At 36.2% G+C, this 22,681-nt stretch overlaps 1 protein-coding gene across 12 annotated transcripts in view; it reads right to left on the reverse strand.

Annotated features, from left to right (window-relative positions):
• Positions 1-22,681, reverse strand: part of COP1 (COP1 E3 ubiquitin ligase) — a 209,809-nt gene that overhangs the window by 132,432 nt on the left and 54,696 nt on the right. For 8 of the 12 annotated variants that reach the window (XR_011390253.2, XM_051856979.3, XM_051856981.3 and 5 more), the window contains 3 exons: positions 15,991-16,059; positions 3,172-3,231; positions 1,704-1,780 (listed from right to left, as the gene is read on the reverse strand). Coding sequence is in view for 11 of the 12 variants with exons in the window: in XM_051856979.3 (XP_051712939.1) it covers positions 1,704-1,780; positions 3,172-3,231; positions 15,991-16,059 (206 nt within the window). In the remaining variant the exon portion in view is untranslated. Of the gene's footprint in view, positions 1-1,703; positions 1,781-3,171; positions 3,232-8,377; positions 8,458-15,990; positions 16,060-22,681 lie in introns of those variants that run through there. The other 4 variants (XM_051856982.3, XM_089299441.1, XM_089299440.1 and 1 more) reach the window with 2 other exon arrangements.

Here is a 22,681-nt window from a genome sequence, read left to right on the forward strand (position 1 = left end):
ATTATTCTCCATCATACTTATTGTTTATTCATGTGTTAGCTTAAATGTCACTTCCTTAGAGAAGCCCAGTGATCCACACTAAAATAGAATCCTCTTGAAAACCCCTAGCATGTCTAAGTTTTCTCCCTAAGGTACTACTAGTATGGTATGTACTACTACTATCCTACACATTTGCTTGATTTCTGTCTCTCTCAATCTACACACACACCACAAAAGGTTCCACAAGGGCAAGCATTTGGTTAGCTAGATTCAACACCTAAAATACAGCCTGACTCCTTAGAGGCATTCAAAATATACACCAAGTAATCAAACACACTATAATGTCACATGGTGACAAAATCCAGCAATCAGTGACAGACTGCATATGCAACAAAGGCCTGGGCCTAACAGATGCAAATAAATAGTACTGTTAAGCAGAGAGGGATATCACAAGGGAAATGAACTATCAATATCTTGGAGAATTTTCTGTGATACGTATTCCCTATATGTCCTCATACAATAAATATTCAGTTGACAAAGACCTCATGTATATTAGAAAATGAAAGCCAGTCTTAAAGATAACCATATTCCATAGAACTACTTATTCCCAAATGTTTTACATAAAGTAAAATATGGAGGAAAATCGGCTGAATTATGCAGCTAAACTCACCCAGAATCAACTAGAACTCAAGAAGATTCTCTATACTATGGTTAATGAGGCAAATACCAAACCTCCCACAAATGTTCCTTAATGAGATCCCCTACTTATCAAACCACACCAAACTCATATTAGCCTTGTGAACTGATAAAAAGTTATGAAGGTTAGTGTAACCTACCATAAGGGCACTGGCCCACAGGTCTTCCTCAAAATATTTACATGAAAAGTTTCCACTGAAGCAAGGGGATATCAATTATTTCAAACATTATTTGCAGGCAATACAAAATTATCAACTTCAAAATTAGCCTGTTATAGATTTCTTGAATTTCAAATTCTGCTTGTGGTTGTCTGGGCAGGGCCAAACCAAATGATTACTTGGGCCTTTTATGGCCTGTTGGCCAGATGTTCCCAAACCATGCTTCACAGCATTATTCTAAATGGAATGGTTACAATGTACCACAGGCAGTCATTATATTCTACCAATACTTGTTAAAGAGGTCAGGCGTTATTCTCACATCTAGGGAAACAGATATTTGAGCAAGATAAATACAATCCCTGCTCTAATAGAAGGGAAGGCTAAATTAAATTAATAACAGGAAGTTATAAGTAAACACCAGGGAGATCTAAACTAACAAATCTGTCTACTGCACTCATGGTAAATCTGGAAAACACATTCTGCTCAAGAGATTCCAGTGACTCTGAGAAAAGTCAAGCTTTTAAAAATCATATTTCTCCTTGATATTACCATTTCATGTTTTTGAATTTATATTTTAATGATGTCTGACTTTAATTCACAAGATATTTAAAACTATCATTTCAAGGAATTCATCAAACTTTTAAGGCAACTGGAAATTCATTAAATTATATTATTATTCTAACTATTCTTGGCATGAAAGTTCACAACATTAAAGAAACAGACAGGCATCTGAATCTCATTTCCAGTTCACAGCTAAAAGTAATTTTTTATGAGTTTTGTATATTGTGTGGAATAGGCTTCCAAAGACTGGTTGCATATACAAACCTTGTAACACAAATCTGAAAAAACTGCAAATATGAAGCTCTGTACCTGTGTGATGGAGAAGGAGCTTCAAATTGAGGCACAGTGCTGTCCTCACTGACAGGAGAGTACAAGCCGCTCATTTCCTGAAAGTGCAATTATTTGAGTTATGCTAGACACTGCACATAGAAGATGCATAAATCAAAAAGAGATGTGGTATTATACTCCTTTCCAATCCTAGGCTTTCAGCAGTTCCTTTTTGTCTCAACAGCCAATTTTCTCAAAGCTTCCTCTCCAGAGTATGAAGGCAAGGTTATCTAAAATGTTAATAGCAAAGCCTTTTCCATAGTACATATTTTTAAAAACTCTAAGTTCTTTAATAATAAACATTGATTATCACTAATGAAATCACCAAAAGCAAAGACAAATGTAAGTGCTTTAAAGGATATGTACAGTATACTATGTAAACAGTGAACTAGCTAATTATTAACCAGGTGATACCCTATTAATAAACACTAAGATCAATAAGAGAGTAAGCTAAGTGGATCATCAACTTCAAAGTACAAAAAAATCAGAGTTATGTCATGCTCTACTTTAAAAATATTCTCCACAAACATTAAGTAGCACTCCTCTTGATTCAAATATTACCTTTGTTTAATAATAACTTACTCTCAATTTTGGATTGTTAACTCAGAGGAAAAGGCCTCATAATCAATCAATCTCTCATATATTATGTCTCTAAATCATAATGACAACTGGTTTACTTCTACATGTGCTACATTTTGGTTAATGCAAAAACAGAAAATTTTAAAATGAGACTAAAGAGGCATAATCAAATTGAATTAATTTTGACTAATCCAATCTCAGCTCAATCATGTAGAGAAAGCAAGTGACATAAATGTAATAACAAGTCAGTTCTTTAATACATGCTTGTCAGCAAAAGAAAATTATAACACATGAGAATAATTAAAAATGCAAACTAAATTTAAATATAGCTAAAGGCAAACAGCCTTTGAGCCTCCCAAATATCATCCCATGGATTTCTACAGTAAGCAGTATTAGACTATTGTCCTCCCAAACTCCCAAATATTGGTGAAATAGTCTCATTATCTCTCTTTCAATTATGTGCATATAGTAGTGCACATAATATACATATAAACATTTTTTGCTTAATAAAAGAATGAAACTAAAGAATCATCTTGCAGGAATAACCATGGTTTTCATTTAATTATTTGGAAATGTTCCACTCAGTAAATATCATGACACACTAAGACAACTGACTGATGTTTTCAATCTAATCAAAAAGAATGGAGGTAGTAAAACATTTTGAGAACAAATTTAGACTACATTTTATCATCATAAAGTATCCAGCTTTTTCTTATAAAAATATATTCTCGATTAAAATGAAAGTAGCATCTGTTACTTTTTTCAAAACTGAGACCAACCCCATAAATTTAATAGAGCAACTTAAAGAAAAGGTGATAGTTTCATGAAATTGAAAAGCTGCTAAAAATGCAAGAAATTCTTGATTTCTTACTTCCACTCTTTTAATATCCTCTTCCAAAACACTCAGTTCCTTCTGGATCTGTTCCAGTTGCTGTAGATTAAAGAGAGAGAGAGAGAAAAAAAAGCCTAAACCAATCACACTGGCATCACCACAATCATAAAATAACTTTACATTTGGGAAATATTTTCTATAAAACTGGGTATTAATGGTAAATTAGGGGGATGAAAAAACACCACCACCACAAAACAAAACAAAAAAGAGATTTATCTTTTAGGAAGCACAATGCTGTACTTCTTTAATACTTTGAGATTAATGTTACATAAAAAATATGGAAGATGAACAATGGCAGTGACTTAAAAATGCATGATATCTAAAGAACATTCATATTAATCTCATTTAATTGTTAAAAATCAAATAAAAATTCATCATCAGTTATTAAATCAATTTTACAATTAAAAATTAGTCTGACATAGTTAAATTACACCACCCAAAAGCAACCATAAAATTAGTATCTTAACATTTCCTTCTTAGGAGATTTCCAAACCTATTTAAAGTAAGTTTAAACTTTCTGATTTTGTCTATTACTATTTTGTCATAACTATTCCATACCATCAAAATGCAAATATTTTAAGTGTTAGGTAATAATCAGCAGTATATTTAACCATTCCCCTTTCACTAAAGATTTATGTTGTTCACAAACTATGATAAATAATTGTACATGAGTCTTTCACATTTTATTTCATTTCAATTTCAGATTCTATTAAAAATTTACTTCAGATTTTAAGTTATTAAAATGAAATTATTTGATCAAAATAAATACTCTTCATTATGTAACACAAAATAGCTTCCCAGAAACACTATACCAATTTAAATAACTGATTTTATAACCACCAAAACGTGGTAAACTTGAAATAAAAGATGAACAAAGGAAGAGGTAGTATTATCTATCAAGAATGGCAAAGTGGTATCCACAAAAAGAAGGGAGAAAGACAGAATAGTTTCGGAGCCAGAAGTTAAAAAAGTGATTAACATTGTCAAATGCTTTCAACTCATCCACCCACTTCAATAAACGTTTCTCCACCTTAAAATCTGACAAGAAAAACTGCTTCCTTAACTGAAATCTTGCTCTCCCTGGGAAGACAATGCAACAAATTCTCTAATGTACACAGGACTCATAATTTCTGTCCCTTCCATCTAATATAAAAACCATTCTGGTGTGGTCAAATCAAGTATTCAAACCACTCTCTACTCGTCGCACCCATCTGCAGCCATTCCAAGCTAGTCCTCACCATCACTGAAGCCTTTTGGTGCCCGGAAATTCAGAACTGCAGTGATCCTGAGCTCTAACTCAGCAGAGCACTACCATGATCTCCTCTTAAACTTATTTTCCTTTAATTACTTTGAAATGTTCCACTCTTTAATCTTTATTTAAACAAATGCTTAAATATCAGGGGTCTTTAGTATAATTGTTTAAAAAGTCTCTTCTTCAAAAAGGACAAAGTAATTAGTAATATCGATATCCAGAAATAGCCAGTATCACTAATATGATACACAATACACAGTAAGATGAAGGCAATAGTTTTTATTCCACTTTTGAACTTGAAATGCCAAGAAAACAACAATTCTAATGTCATCGAAATCAGAAATCAGAAAATACCGAACTATAATATCCTCCAAAGACAATGTCCCACCTTCCTACTGCTCCAAAGCTTTGGCTGGATATTACATTTACTGTTATATAAGGAGAATACTTCATACAAGATGAACTATATAGAAGCACGAATATTCAAACAGTTCAATTTAAAATGCGATAACTAAGATATAAGTGCTGCCCTGATATCTATGTGAGAAAGTCTGAAAAAGTGTCAGGCAAGAAGCATTAAGACAAAAAAACATTCAGAGGAATCGAAGTGTTTATAGAGTGGCCGGTGCTAAGGTGTAGAGGGTAAAGCAACGTTAGCTTCCCATGTGGGCCCAGCTGCTCCACTTTTGATCTAGCTCTCTGCTGATGGCCCAGAAAAAGCAGCGGAGGATGGCCCAACTGCCTGGGCCTTTGTGCTACTCACATGGGAGACCTGGAAGAAGCTCCTAGGTTTGGCCTGGCCCAGCCCTGGCCATTGCGGCCATCTAGGGAATAAATCAGCAGATGAAAGATATCTCTCTCTGTGTCTCTCTGCCTTTCAAATAAATAAATGAATAAATCTTAAAATTTTTCAGCCACTTCCATTTCAAGATGACATTCTGAAGCAGTTTGGAACTGACTGCTTAAGACAAGATGTGCTAGCACTGGTAAACACAAGAAAAAGAAAGGACAACCATCAAAAATAAGTGAAAAGGAAAACTGGACACAATTCACTCTGCAATCAACATGACCACAAGAAGCAGAATCTAGAACAAAAGCATGAATAGATACCCAAGACTGTTCAAGAGATATATGAAAGGAAAATCCATGAAGAAGATCTCCTATTACCTGAATGAAAATCAGTCACAAATAGGGAACGATAAACTACTGTTACAAATTTGCCCAAATAACCAAATTTGAGGCTACTCAATAATAAGATGAAGAGATAGGAGATGGTACTTCAGGACATATTCCTAAGGCATCAAGAGCAAGTACTCTCTTAACACTGTGCTGACTGCTCCTCCAAAATCACAGAATCATTTAAATTTAAAAGTAAGGAAAAACCTCAGAGTCCCTTTTTATTAAGACGAAAACGTAAAAAAAATCAAAAATAGTGACTGACATCAGCTTTGATGTTGTGGCTTCACTGGTATTCATTTATTTGAACTTCATTAGCGGTTCGTTAAAGATAATAAAGTATTGAACCCTACAGAATTTTGTTTTTCAGAAGCTAATATAATTGAGGATAAATTATGGATAACTACTCCAATGGAACAAAATAATACATGGTTACATTGTCAGGAAAAAAGCTGGTGAAAAAAAAGTGTAGCAGAACTTAGTATGTACTAATTCTAACAGAGTTGCTACCAAACGCAAAGCATTTAGCCATAGGAAGTTAACATTACAGCAGTGAAAACCCCAATAACCCCATACTCTACCCTACAAACATACACAGACTTACTATTATGGCAGGCGATTGTAAGACTTCATTCAGCCCTCCCAAAGATACTTTTTTTTTTAATTTTGGAAAAAAACCCATATGGATGGATGGAATAAAAACCCATATGGATGGATGGATAAATGGGCAGAGACAGGGTAAAGTAAGATGACTTATCTAAAGGCAAATGTAAGCAGATGCCAACATCAGGACTGTGATAAATTACAGATATAATACATAGAACATTGAAAAGCTATACAAAGAAACATACTCAGAAACATTACAGATGAACAAAAACAGGATTCTGAAAAAAAAAAAAACCTCAGGAAGTCACAAGGAGAAAAACAGCAGCAGCAACCCAAAATCGAACAAAAGAGTAAAAAACCAATAAAATGGTGGTTAAAAAGTCTAAATACACAATTGAGTCACTGAAACTAGAATGAAATAAAGAAAAAGAGTTTCAATATGTGGTGTCTATGAGAAACTCACATCAAATATGACGATTCAGTAATGCATATAATCAGGTGACAAAGGTCAGGATGCAGAAAATTCTCACCACACATTTAATAGCTTTGTATTATACCATCCAGTTGCAGAAAACACTTATATGTCAAGGCTTAGCCAATTAGCAGGAGATAGAGCAAATACTACATTCAAGGAAAAACTCAAAGCATCTTCTGATTATAATGCAATTATAAAAGAAATCCATAATGAAAAACACAACAAGAAAATCCTCATGTTCAAGTAATAAGCATATTCCTAATTAATCCACAGGACCAAGAAAAAATTATAATGAAAATCAGAAATTATTTTGAACTTGATAATGACAAAATATGATAGTAAAATAATAAATGCAACTTAAAACAAAAAGGAAAAACTATGACCTTAAAGTTTCCATATTAAAAAAAAAGCAGCCCACATAACTATATGCATATCCAAGTCAAGAAATTAGAAAAGTAACAAAAAAAATCTTAAAAATGAGAAAATAAAGAACCTAAATTAATAAAACAAAAACAAAACACCCAGAGAGATAAAGCCAAAAATTTGTTCTTAGTTAAAACTCATGAAATTGATACATCCCTGGCAAGAACTGATCAAGAAATAAAGGAAGAAGGAACACCACACTAAGCCATGTTGATATTAAAAGTGAAGATTACACTGAAAACCCTAAAGATACTAAAACCTAGAGACTGTTGAGATCAATCTTACACTAAACAATTTCAAAATTTAGATAAAATAGGTAATTCCTAGAAAGAGTATATCCAAAGTGATATCTGAAACCATAACCTGGGAGTGGGTGTTGTAGTGTGAGTTAAACTGCTGCTCAGGATGCCTGCAGCCTATATCAGAGCATCAATACAGGTCCTGGCTACTCTGCTTCCTGCCAGTGCACTAGGGAGGCAGCAGATGATGGTCCAAGTACCCGGGTTCCTGACACCCATGTGGGCCTGACCCAGCCCAGGCTGTTGCAGCCATTTGGGGAGTGAACTAGTGGTGGGCTGTCTCTCTTTCACCCTGCTTTCCAAATAATTAAGCATTAAAAATTTTAAATACAAAAAAGGGAATAAAACCTAAAAAGCATGTAACTCCTCAATAACTACATCAATAATTTAAAACTTGCTGATAACAAATCACAGGTCCAAATTGTTTTACCAGCATTCCTCCATAGAATGTACTGACCAATTTATTTGATAAAGCTAAGATAATTTTTATGTCAAAACTAGGCAAGATTCATGTAAGAGAGAAACATAATCTCACTCATGAACACAGATGCAAAAAATCCTAAACAAAATATTAAAAACCCATTTCATTTAGGGGATGACACACACAATGACTAAGTTTAGTTTGTACAAAGGATGCAGTTAGGGGAATCAACTGTCTTAGTGGGTTTAGAAAGCATAATATAGAATGATAAGAACTAATAGATCCCCAGGTCAACCAGGACGGTTGGTCACCCTATGTGGAAAATTGATTTGACTTTGTAGCATTAAGCCAATAGAATTACTCGTATTAACAGAAGAAAAAGAAAAATCATTTGACTATCTTAGATGCTCAAAAATTTTGAAGAATACTCAATACTATTCACAATAAAAGAAAAACTCTTAGAAACCGGGGATAGAAATTAACTTTCTTAAATGATAAAAAGTACCTACAAAAACCTATGGGAAACATCATACCTATGATGACACGTCGAATGCATTCATTTTGAGATCAGCACCAAGACTAGGATGCCCCGCTATCACCACTTCTATTCACCACTGTACCGGATGTCCTAGCCAGCAGAGTAAGACAAGAAAATAAATAAAAGATGTAAGGATCATAAAGAAAGAAACTAAACTGTTATTATTTGTAGATTATGATGTGTACATAGAATACAAAAGAACCTATAAAATTAGAATTATTGAGAGTTTAACAAGTTGCTGGATATAAAAAAATATTTAAGAATCCACTGTATTTTCCTATACCAGCAACAGTAAGAATTGAAATTAAAGACACAGACATCATTTATGATAGCATCAAAATGACTAAATCTAAAATAAAGATGTGTAAGAATAATAACCTAAGAATAAAAAAATTTAAAGATATTTTAAAATATCTAAATATAAAAATGCCGTATTTCTGGATTAGAAGACTCATTATTCAAACTGTAAAGATACAGTCTCCCAAATTTATCTGCAGAGTCAAAGTAATCCCAGTAAAAATCACATCAGGTTTACCAGGAAATGTACTTGCTAATTCTAAGATTTGTACAGAAATGCCAAGAGCTATAAGAAGCCAAAACTTTCTCAAAGAATAGTAACTTACTTTAAAGTTCCAAGTATTTAATTATGTGGTTTTACCAAATGGATAAACAAAAGGGCCAGTGGAGAAAAGAAAGCCTAGAAATAGACACACACATATATGGACACATGATGTACGACAAAGCTGAAACCAGATTCAGAGAAACAAAGAATAAAGTTTCAAATAAAGGACAGTCCAGGAAAATGTCTTTGTGATTAGAGATAACGATTTCTTTAACTGTCACAAGAGATACTAATTCTAACAGGAAAGGTAAATTTGACTCCACTAAAGTCAGAAACTTATCTTCAACAAAAAGATAAAATTAAGAACACTGGGGGAAAAAAGTAGAGTTGCCCAATTAAAAGAGAAGATATTCTTGAAAGTGCAAGAATCGGATGGGAGGGGGAGCAATAAGAGGGACGGAAGGAGAAACAGATCTACAGATAATAACAAAGAATTTATATCTAGAAATTAGGAAGGGGCTTCAAAAAGCTCATAGAAATTGTGTATTAAGAAAAAACTATGTTTAGAATTTAAAATTTTTGTTCCAAACTAACCTTCTCTTGTAATTCCATGAAATTTAATCCAATGGATGAATTTAAAAAGGTTGTTAACTTGGCTCCTCAAAGTCATTTGTGTAATTAAAACTGAAATATTCAAAGTCACTAAATCTTAAGTTAACATTTCCCACAAACTTTTTGAAATATCCTCATATAAAAATCAAGCCACTAAAAAATAAATCAATAGGAAAAGTGAAAAAACTCCTAAATAACTAGTACTTTAGACACACACACACACACACACACATACACACAGACACTAATCTAAATCGCCAATATACATACTACCAGATGCTCAACCTGATTAGTCATCAGGGAAATGCAAATTAAAACCATAACAAGATAGTAATACATAGCCAAGATTAGCTGAAGCAGAAATTCTATTGATAGCAATTACTGACACAAACACAATGCAATAGGAATGCTTACACAAATACAATGTCTACAGGAAAACTAACTAATATAATTTGCTTAGCAAAACATTTTGGCATTATCTATTAAATTCTAAGAGATATATACCCCACAGCTCATCAATTCCACTTCCAAATACATCCTTACACAGTTTAGGTATGCTAACATACACCTGGGAGCATACACCGTGAACAGCCCAAATAAAACAAATCCAAATGTCCATCAACAACAAAAATGGGGTATTGATATATCCATTTAATGAAAAAACTATAAAACAACAGTCAATCAATCAACTATGGGCATCTACAACCATATGTATGAATCTTAACATTAAGCCAAAAAAGACAGGAACAAAAGAGTATATACTGCACACACATTATATATAGCTCAAAAAAAAAAAAAAAAAAACAAACAGAATAATCTATAAATAGGTAGCAAAATATTAAAGGCAAGGTAAAGTGATTACCATAAATATCAGGATATTGGTTACCTAATAGGCAAAGAAGAAGGTTTTAATGTGAAGGGAGACTGGTGGATTTGGGAGCAGTAGCAATATTCCATATTCAATCAGGATGGCAATTACATGTATGATCACTCTATTACAATTCTTTAAACTATAATTTGGTTTATACTCTTTTCTGTGCTTTGTATAATGCAAAAATTGAATATATTAAAATTCCAAATGAAAACGAAAGGAAACCAAGACTCATAAAAAATGTTCTATTAAATTGATACCAGAAATGCCTAAAAGTATGTTTGAAAATTAAATGATATATAAAGCAATTGTTCAAATGCTGGTGCAAATTTGCACAAATGATACTGGCTTCTGCATGGAACATAATGCCTTTCTATTCAATTTGTCATGAAGGAAGACTAACATGAACACTTAAATATACGTAATTATTAAATGCTGTGGTAGTAGGCAGGTTCTATAATGGCCTCCAAAGATCAATCTTATCTAATTCTCAGTACGGATAAATCAATGATTTGCATCTAACAAACAGAAACCTGTAAACTGTTTGGACTTAACTTTGAAGATTAAGTTACAAAAGTATGTGACTTCTGTATTCAACACCCTCCACTGCATTTTCACTCACTCCTTCTGGGGGAAGCCAGCTGCCATGTATTAGCTATCCTATGGAGAAGCCCACATGGCAAGAAATGAGTCCCACGTTCTAACAGCCAGACTGCAATCTTGGATGGGTTCCTACCCCAGTTGAACCTTGAGATAACTGCTGCCCTCTTTAATACCCATGACTGCAGTTGGTGAGAAACCTTCAAGCTCTGGCACCCAGCTACTCTGCATGAAGATTCCTGACCAGAGATGCGATGTGTTTACTATTTCAGGGTAATCTGTACAAAGCAATACATAGCTAATACAAACGCCTTTTATGTGCCTTGTACCTTTCATTCTCTTACTATTCTAGGGCGAGTCAACAGGGAAAAATAAAGCAAAAGTGAAAATTAAATAATGGATGTTAACAGCCTTAAATTACAAGCCAGATGAGACACAGAAGCAATAATTACACTAAATTTGAAAAGTAGATTTAACATCTTTGATTGGTATATATCAATATCTAAACCAACACTCATCATAGCCCAAATTAAATGTTACAAACAAAATCACAAAGTTAATTTTCAAAGGACTGAATGCTAACTTAAGAAAACAAATTCAAAAGCAGTAGTTTGTCTCCTAGTTGACTAATATTTTACTTGAAAAATTCAAGTACAAGCCATATATACTACAGGAAATAGGACCATTAACAACTGTATTAATTTTGAAGATTAGGCCGGCACCACGGCTCACTTGGCTAATCCTCCGTCTGCGGCGCCAGCACCCAGTCCTGGTCGGGGCGCCGGATTCTGTCCTGGTTGCTCCTCTTCCAGTCCAGCTCTCTGCTGTGGCCTGGGAAGGCAGTGGAGGATGGCCCAAGTGCTTGGGCCCTGCACCTGCATGGGAGACCAGGAGGAAGCACCTGGCTCCTGGCTTCAGATTAGTGCAGCGCACCGGCCGTAATGGCCATTTGGGGGGTGAACCAACGGAAGGAAGACCTTTCTCTCTGTCTCTCTTGTCTCTCTCTCACTGTCTAAATCTGCCTGTCCAAAAAAAAAAAAAAATAAAAATAAAAAAAAATTGAAGATTAAACACGCAAATCACATTTTATACACAGGAAGAAAATAAAACCACTAACTTCATTATGCCTACACTAAAACATGAGGTATTAATCAACTGCATTTTCCAGACCAAGGTTTATTATTATACAAATTACTATAGTTCCCAACTCCAATCAAGAAGAAATTCATGAAATTTAATCTAATAGGTGATTTTTAAAAGGTTTATTAACTTGGCTCCTCAGTCACTTGTGTAATTAAAACTGAAATATTCAAAGTCACTAAATCACAGACACATTAGAAAGAAGAACACCAAAATATATTACTAATCGTGTAAACCCTGTACACTAGGGGCACCAATATCCAGAAGTACTTAGAACTTGTTTCTTGATTAAACGACCTAATGAAAGAAAATATGGTCTTGGAGAGAGAGGGAGTATTCAACTAGATGGATATTACATTAAAGCCAGAAGCACTAAAGCACAATTCACCCAGAAGTTTTATAATAGAAATACAGGAACAGTATACTAGGGCCATGTGATCCAGAGAAGTATCATAGAAGATGTTATTGGAGAACACCAGCTACCACATCAGAGGCAGGGCAAATTATGATCCTAAAAAAAGGGTTAATGTTGGGAAGCAAGTCTCCACTGATTTCCCCAATTTCTGCACATTCTGTGATAGCTTTTGTTTCAAATTATCTTCCCAAGGATTCTGTTCGGTGAATAGCTGGCAAGATGGAATTAGTGACTTCCTCCAGGCCAGAAGGTAAATCTGTTTTCTGATCAATGTAATAAAGCTAGTATCATCCTGCAGGACAAAGATTAAGCTGGTTTGATAGCCACCTTTTTTTTTTTTTTAAGAAAACCTTTATTTAATAAATATAAATTTCGAAAGTACAACTTTTGGATTATAACAGTTCCCCCCCATAACCACCCTCCCACCCACAACCATCCCATCTCCCACTCCCTCTCCCATCCCATTCTTCATCAAGATTCATTTTTAATTATCTTTATATACAGAAGATCAACTTAGTATATACTAAGTAAAGATTTCAACAGATTGCACCCACACAGACACAAAAAATATAAGATACTGCTTGATGACTAGTTTTACTGTTAATTTGCATAGTACAGCACATTAAGGACAGAGATCCTACACGGGGAGTAAGTGCACAGTGACTCCTGTTGTTGATTTAACAATAGACACTCTTATTTATGACGTCAGTAATCACCCAAGGTCTTGTCATGAGCTGCCAAAGTTATGGAAGCCTCTTGAGTTCACCAACTCTGATCTTATTTAGACAGGGCCATTATCAAATTAGAGTTCTCTCTTCCCTTCAGAGAAAGGTACCTCCTTCTTTGATGGCCCATTCTTTCCGGTGGGATCTCACTCACAGAGATCTTTCATTTAGGTTATGTTTTGCCAGAGTGTCTTGGCTTTCCATGCCTATGAAACTCTCCTGTTCTTTTTAGCCAGACCCGAATGCCTTAAGGGCTGATTCTGAAGCCAGAGTGATAGCCATCCCTTTAAAACATTAAGGTTTCCTAAACTCAGGATTCCTTAGCTGTGACACTAGCCCACTGTGTGTGCAGCATCCACTTGGGCCCATCTTTATTACCCACGGGTAATAACAAGACTCTTCTCTCCAGCCTGCTAGTCTCAGGTCTTCTGACAGTATCTATGCAATTGTGGCAAGAAGGCTAAAAGCTCTCAGAATCTTCACAGTTTTTCATACTTATAAGTGGTATCTTTATCACCTGAGACCATACTATAACAATTTGTTGCAGCCATCAGAAAACCTCTAGAGAAGTAGTGATCAATAAGCAAAAACTTTGGGGCTTATGAACAGCTTATATAACTCAGTACACAAAAACAACCACACATTTCATTAACCCCCAAGCATCCTCATGTTCGCACTGCAGTCACTTCATTGATGCATTTCCTTATTCATCATCGGGTACTTTGTTATGTACTGAATTTCATTCTCCATGAGTTCAAAGTCAAAAAGAAACATAGAACTACTGCAAAGTTAATTTCACACTCTGTTTAAAATGAGGGAGAGGATGTACAAGTACAAAAAACTACTATTATTACAGAGCAGTTTTGACGGCAAAAAAATGTTGAGAACGTACACTCAACATTAACAACTTTACTTCCATATATCATACAATTTTAAGCATTACTATTCAAGATATGGTCTAAGGACCAAGAGATTCAATATCACCTGAAGTTTGTTAGAAATGCAGAATATGAGGCTTCAACACAGACACCCTTGATGAGAACCTGAATTTTAGCAAGATGCTCAGCTGATTCACACACATACTGCAGTTTGAGAAGTATCATAATATAAGACATTCAAGCAAATAAGTGGCTGGATATCACCTCTTCTTCCATCCAATAAAAACCAACACCTCCCCACAAAAGAAAACCTGAGTTTCCAATAAATCTTAAATTTATAATGAATATAATGTTTCTTTTAACATACTAAAATCACAATTGTTAACTTAGCAAAAGTTAAGAGTAAGAAAAATTAGTCATGAACCTTGAAAGGAATACTTAGCTATCAAACATTAGCATAAAATCAGAAAAATCTACTAAGAACAAAGTTAGAAAATGTTAAAATAGGACATAGTGAATAATCAAAATAGGAGAAATATACCAATATAAAATAAAGTTCCAATCATGTAAACTTGCAGAGTACTTCATAAAAATAAAAGTATCTTTCATTTTATTTAAGAAAGAAAAAAGCTGAAAACATACCACATAATTTACATTTTTAAATGAATACTCTAATTAGGCAACTCAAAACCATCAAAGATTTGTGATAGTTATGAATTTAAAGAAAAATAATTTCAAAGTGACTTCTGCATACTATTCAGAGCACAGAATTTTGTTTTGATTTTGCATCTTTGTGTGAAATTTGTGGCAAATTTTGTAAATATTACATTGCAACATACTGGCTATAAAACTGCTAATACAAAATTTTTTTAGCTATCCTACATGACTTAGATTTTCTAAGTTCTAGATAGATAGCTATATTTTTACTTGTATTTCCCTGCATACATTTTTACAAGAAAAACTGTAACTCTACTTAAGGCTTTATTACCTAAAATTTCCCAACTTTTCATTGCAAACAGTAGGCTATCATTTGATAATTCTATTTCCCACTGATTACAGCGGGGATGGGGAAGGTCCAGCCTGGAGGCTGTAATAAGGCCCACAAATCATTTGGTCTGGTTTGTCAAGGCAGCCACAGGCAGGACTCAAAATTCAATAAATCAACAGAATTTTTAAGTTGATAATTTTGTAGGGCCCACAAATGATCTTATAAATATCTAAATGGCCCCTGGCAGGAAAACAGGCAACCCACTCCTACTTTAAAGCTTTGAGGTAAGCCATTGTAGTAAAACTCACTGAAAACTTTTTGGCACATCTCCAAAAACGGAATTTAAAAATCTCAGGTAGTTGGGTAGCAGGTTAGGCTGTTGCCTGCAATGCTGGCATCCCATATGGGTGTCAGTACATGTCCTGGTTGCTCCACTTGCAAACCAGCTCCCTGGTGATATGCTCAGGAAAGCAGTGGTAGACGTCCTAGGTGCCTAGAGCCTTGCCACCCACATAGTCACCTGGCTTTGACCATTTGGTGAGTGAACCAGCAGATGGAAGATCTGCTCTCCCTCTCTGTCTCTCCCTCTTTCTCTGTAACTTTGCCTTTCAAATAAATAAATCTTTTTTTTTTTTAAAAAGGAACATGCTCATAAAAAAAATTCTCAGGTTGTAAAGTTAAAATAACAAGCTTAAGACCTTAAAAATTAAAATGTTCTTAAATATTTAAACAATAGTTTTTAGCCTGAAACTCTTTACAAAGTGGGAATAGTAAACAACAGTAAATGTACATGTAGAACACACAAAGTAATATATACCTCTTTCTTATTCCTCCTTGCAACCTTGAGAAACTCCATAAGGATCTGTAGTTGGGCTGCATGTGATTCCTACAATAGAAAATTATAATTCTTTTTGAAAATATAATCTTGAGTTCAAAGATTTCCTTAACATCACAGTATAACCAGAAAGAAGCAACTTTATACACCATTTAAGTTAGTTTATTAAGTTTATTTAATCAGTCTCCTGAATTATTAGTTAGCATTTCTAAAAGCAAGAAATTTTTCACGAAATTGAAACTCATTTTAAGAAACAGGTGTTCTAAATTACATTCCCCATCTACCATGCTGAAAAATCCACTTATGGGGAATGGCAAGTTTGTTTTCTGACTCCTAGTCTTCCCTTTCAGAACCAATTAGTAGAAAATCAAGATAAAAAAAATAATGGAACTAACAGAGTTTCTAGGTACTAAGCAACTTTATCAAAATTTCATGTTCAAGTGTCAGAATTTAAATAAGGAGAAATCCATACCTTTTGGAAGTCCTATTTACTATTTCTGATTATTTCTTGGTCATAGAGGGAATTCCCTAGTCACATTAATATGTTTCTATAGAAGACTTCATTCAAAATCACACATTTGAAAACCAAAACATTTTATATAATGGTGTCAGTGAGCAATTAAATTGGTAATAAAAACTAATTGTAAGCTTTAACATTTACTGGGAACCAAAATGAAGGTATAAGTAAAAAGAGAATTGGAAACATGGAATTGAAACACATACATACAAATACACACTTTATTTCTCAACAAAAACTCTATCAAGTCCAAGATCGTCTTGCAAGTGATGATAACAGTTATTTAGTCTATTCCTAAAACACTGAGGGCTCTGGAAACTTAACCGTGTCAATGAAATATTTTTTTATATAATTAACTGAAAAAAAAAATGGGTGCCCTTTCAGAATTAAGATTAGGAAACAAAAAGAAGTCAGAAGGAGCCCAATCAGGACTGTAAAGTAGATGCTTCTGGTTTCCTGAGGAAATTCTCTCACAGGAGAAACGAGCAGAAGCATTGCTGCCGTGGAGGTCTCTGGTGACACTCCGAGGGCAGCTTTTCTGCTGAAGCTCTGGGTGACTTCTCAAAACACTCTCAGCACAAATGGTATGGCACTCTGGTCCTCCAGAAAAATCAGTAAGCAAAATGCCTTCGACATTTCCCAAAATTGATGCTACTGCCTTTCTCTCAACTTGTCTGCTTTTGCTCTTACTGGACCACTTTCTGGTAACCACTGCTTCTACTGCACTTTGCCTTGAAGATCATAAAATAAAGCCATGTTCCATATCCTAGTAAAATCTGTGGAAGAAAGGCTGAAGGATCCTGCTACCTCTTGTTTAAAATTTCCTTTGAAAGGTCTGCTCTTCTTTGCCGCTGATCAGGGCACTGACTGAGTACTAAGCTTACATGAAGTTTTCAGTCAGAACTGTATAAACTTAATTAATTGATGCTTATGATGTTAGCTATTGTTTATGCTGTAAATTGTTGGTCTTAAAATAGGGCAAGAGTTTCTTTCCTTGCAAATTAAACTGGATGGTCTATTGTTGTGGCATCATCTTAATTTTTAAAAATATTTATTTATTTATGGGGCCGGCGCTGTGGAGTAGCGGGTTAAGCTGCTGCCTGCAGTGCCAGCATCCCACATGGGCGCCGGTTCGAGACCTGGCTGCTTCTCTTCCGATCCAGCTCTCTGCTATGGACTGGGAAAGCAGTGGATGGCCCAAGTCCTTGAGCCCCTGCACCTGTGTGGGAGACCCGGGAGAAGCTCCTGGCTCCTGGCTTTAGATTGGCTCACTCTGGCTGTTGCAGCCAACTGGGCAGTAAACCAGTGGAAGGAAGACCTCTGTCTGTCTGTCTGTCTCTCTCTCTCTCTGCCTCTCCTTCTCTGTGTAACTCTGCCTTTCAAATAAATAAAATTAATCTTTTTTAAAGATTTATTTTATTTATTTGAAAGGCAGAGTTACAGACAGAGAGAGGGAAAGACAGAGAGCTCTCCCATCTGCTGGTTCACTTGCCAAATGGCCACAATGGCCAGAGCTGGGTTGATCACGAGGGTACTGGGCCAAGCACTTGGACTATCATCTACTGTTTTCCCAGGCCATCAGTAGGAAGCTGGATCAGATGTGGAGCAGCCAGGACTGGAACTGGCACCCATATGGGTTGCTAGCGCTGCAGGAGGAGGCTTAACTTACTACACCACAGTGTTGGCCCCATGGGCATCACCTTGAACATCCTTTCAGGGCCACCATGTGGCTCAGCGGGTTGAACCACTGCTGTAAAAGAGTCCCAAATGGGTGCCAGTTTCAGCCCCAGCTGCTCTACTTCCAATCTAGCTCCTTGTTGACGAGCCTAGGAAAAGCAGTGGAAGATGGCCCCTGCACCCACATGGGAGGCCCAGAGGAAGTTCCTGGCTCCTGGCTTTGGCCTGGGTTGATCTCTCCTCTCTTCGATTCTTTTCTTTTTTTTTTTTTTTTTTGACAGATAGTTAGACAGTGAGAGAGAGACAGAGAGAAAGGTCTTCCTTCCCCTTTGGTTTACCCCCCAAATGGCCGCTGCGGCCGGAGCTATGCCGATCCAAAGCCAGGAGCCAGGTGCCTCCTCCTGGTCTCCCATGTGGGTGCAGGGGCCCAAGCACTTGGGCCATCCTCCACTGCTTTCCCAGGCCACAGCAGGGAGCTGGACTGAAAGAGGAGCAACCGGGACTAGAACCTGGTGCCCATATGGGATGCTAGCGCCGCAGGTGGAGGATTAACCAAGTGAGCCACTGCACCGGCCCCTGCAATTCTTTTAAATAAATAAATAAATGTTTTAGAAAACAATCATTTCATCCCTTCGTAAAACAATTTATGCATTGGTAAACTGCTTATTTCATTGGGGAATTTCTCCATGAACATTTCAAAAAGCATCAATAGTATCACAATTGCTTCACCTAAACCTCACACAAATTTTAATGTTTATTCTTGTTTCAATTTTAGCAGAATTCATGATGCTCTGATACGGGTTCTTTTCAAACTGACATTTCATTTTGCATAATGACTCAAACTAAGTCCTGTTCAGAAATTTTATAACATGCTAGTACAAGTTGATTTGAGTGTAAAAATATTTGAGATCCACACATAGTTTTTCATATTAGCCATTTTCTGTGAACTTTTTGAAGACCTCTTGGATACAAATGTGTCACTTGCTGATAAAAAAATCTAAAAGAAATAAGAAATTCCAAGTGACTAATAAATAAATGTAAAAAGAACATCAAAAGCTAAAAATTGGACAGTTACTCTAACAAAAAAAATACTAAGTTGTCAACACACTACACCTTCTTTTGCAGTTTAATCTTTTTAAAGGGAATAATGATCCTTAATTTATGATTTTTCAACTTTATGATGTTACTAAAGAGATATACATTCATTAAAAATTTAATGCAAATTTTGACTTTTAACTGCTTCCCAAGCAAGCAGAGCCGCAGGTAGCCACAGCCCCTAATCAGTCCAGATCACAAGGGTAAAAAATTGATATCCTATTAAAATACTATGTTACTAAACTAAGAGATTTGGTAGATGCATTAAATAAATTTCAGATGTAACAAAAAACCATCAATTTACAATACATGTATCAGGATGTAATCCCATAGTAAGTTAAGGAAAAATTAGAATTTTACTCTCAAATCAAGAAAAACATAAATGGCAAACATATGAAACTCTAACTTGATGTAAAAATATGACAGAAAATTATATAAAATACATAAATAATAAAAATGATAAGAGTATAACCAACTATATCAAAATAACATCTAGGCACATGATATTCTGTTGGAAAAATCTCTGAAATTAAACAACATAATCCCCTAAAGACACCGAATCCACTACTAAAACTAGAAGTCAAATTCTCTAAACATTAAGAGTTTAGAGTCAAAACTCTAAAACAGACATAATGATCATTTAGCCCAATTCTTTCATGTTCAGAGGAGCAAACAGGAGTAAGAAAAATGAATGAAAAAAAATTGGGGGAGAGGAGGTGAAACACATGTTTAGAATCTTAGTCTCAACTCTCCATATTCCTTACAACATAATAAGTTTTTCTCCTATTTGTTACACCTGGTTCATAGTCAACTGTCTCAATACAGAGGATGCCTGACATCTGAAATGGAATATAATTCAAAAAAATTTTTTTTCAAGAATTGGTGTTCTTTCCATGAACTTTTTTTTAAAGATTTATTTATTTATTTATTTTGAAAGAGTTATACAGAGAGAAGGAGAGGCAGAGAGACAGAGAGAGAGGTCTTCTATCCGTTGGTTCACTCCCCAACTGGCCACAATGGCCGGAGCTGTGCCGATCCGAAGGCAGGAGCCAGGAGTTTCTTATGGGTCTCCCACGCGGGTGCAGGGGCCTAAGGTCTTGGCCCATCCCCTACTGCCCTTCCAGGCCATAGTAGAGAGCGTGATCGGAAGTGGAGCAGCTGGGACCCGAACCAGCACCCATATGGCAGCGGCTTTACCTGCTACCCCACAGCGCTGGCCCCTCCGCGAACTTCTTTTTACAGTTCCTCATTTATTTATTTAAAAGGCAATAAGAAACAGAGAGATTGATCTTGATCTGCTGGTTTACTCCCTAAACGCCCACAACAGCCAGAGATGAATCAGGCCAAAGCCAGGAGCTAAATCTAGCTCTCAATCTAGACCTCACAAGGGGATGGCAGGACCCAAAGACTTTGGGTCAGCACTGTTGCCTCCTAGAGAAATCACCAGGAAGCTGGATAGCACAAGGCGTTGGGACTAAAATCTATACTCCAATATAGGATGCAGGGGTCTCAAGTAGCAGCTTAATCCACTGTACCAAAACACATACTACAAATTGTTAATAAATTTTGGTTTTTATATTTTCCTATCCTCTGCAATTAATTTTGCTTTATTCCAAAGTCAGGAAAAAGTTCCTATTATGGAAGTGGATCCAAATGCCTGAACAGGTCCTAAAATAATTAAATTTGTTAATCATATATTTAACTCTTCTTGATCCAATACTATGCTTTAGTATCCTTCTAACATATGGCACAGCAGATAGCTTTCCAAATGAAAAAAAACACACTGGTCAGACCTCTATAGACACCTAAATAACCCATCATTTCTCTTTTTAAGATCTGTTTGTTTATTTGAAAGGCAGAATGACAGAGAAAGGGAGAGACAGAGTGAGAGTGACAGAAAGAGAAAGATCATCCACCTCTGGATTGACTCCTTAAGGGAGCCAATAGCACAGAACTCCATCAGAGTCTCCCACACAGGGGGCAAGGACCATCATCCACTGCCTTCCTAGGCACATTAGAAAGAAATTAGATCAGAAGTACAGTATCTGGGACCCAAACAGGCACTCCAAAATGAGATGTGGGCATCCCAAGCAGTAGTTAACACACTGAGCCACAAAGCCCACCCACTAACTTTTTTTTAAATGTTTATTTCTACTTATTAGAATGACAGTGTGGTACAGAGAGAGAGAGAAATCTGCTGGTTCATTCCCCCAATTCCCACAATAGCAGAGACCAGACCAAGATGAATCCAATATCCAGAAACTCCAACTGGGTCTCCTACATGGGTGGCAGGAACCCATGTACCTGAGCCATCATCTGCTGCCTCCTAGGGTGCACATTAGCAGGAAGCCGGATCAGAAGCAGAGAGGTCAAGACTTGAACCATACCTTGACTCTGTGCTGCACCGCAATGACCACTCTTGATCTCTCTCTTTTTTAAAGATTTATTTATTTATTTATTTGAAAAGCAGAGTTGCAGAGGCAGAGAGAGAGAGAGAGAGAGAAAGTCAGTCTTCCATCCACTGGTTTATTCCTCAAAAGACTACCACATGGCTGAGCTGGGGCCGATCTGAAGCCAGGAGCCAGGAGCTTCTTCCAGGTTCTCCCACATGGGTACAGGGGCCCAAGAACTTGGGCCATCTTCCACTGCTTTACCAGGCCATAGCAAGAAGCTGGATAGAAAGTGGAGCAGCTGGGATTCGAATTGGAGCCCATATGGGACACCAATGCTGCACGCCAGGGCTTTACCTGCTACACCACAGTGCAGGCCCCTCTTGATCTTTTAATATTGTAAATTAATAACTCAGTCTTTACCATAAAGTCATCTTTCCAAGGATAGCTAACTTTAAAGCAGTTTCTCAAAATAAGATGATATTTTAAGGGAAGAAATGTTTACCTGTATTAAGACTTTCAATGTAGAACACTATGGCATGCTATTTTGAAACAGAGAAGTTAAAAAAACACACACACAAAAGAATACTTCTATGGAGGTAATATAAGAAATTGGGAGTGAGGGAACTAAGAATGCTGATTTTTGCTATAAACTCAGTCTGTTCACCCAGCACACAGTAAGCCAACCAATGACATGGGGCTGGTGGAAAAGAGTAGGTATTTATCACAATGTGGAGAGTAAGGAGCTGGGCAGCTACCAGTCAAATGCCAGACTCTCCAGCAGAGAAGAGACAGTGAATCTTGTAGTTAAAAAGCTGGGGAAGAGCAGTGTGTGACCAGCTCAGGTGTGGGTCTCTGGTTGGCCCACAGTGTATGAGGGCTTCCTTTGACTGTCAGAGATAGGGGCCAGCATCTTTCCTCTGGAGTGGTAAGGAGAGACTCTGGTCTATCTGGGTCCAGGAGTAGATCGGGTATCATTTACTTTGACAGAGGC

This window comes from Oryctolagus cuniculus, chromosome 7, assembly GCF_051225735.1.
Source record: "Oryctolagus cuniculus isolate XC-2025 breed Fujian yellow rabbit chromosome 7, ASM5122573v1, whole genome shotgun sequence".
Taxonomy (NCBI): Eukaryota; Metazoa; Chordata; class Mammalia; order Lagomorpha; family Leporidae; genus Oryctolagus; species Oryctolagus cuniculus.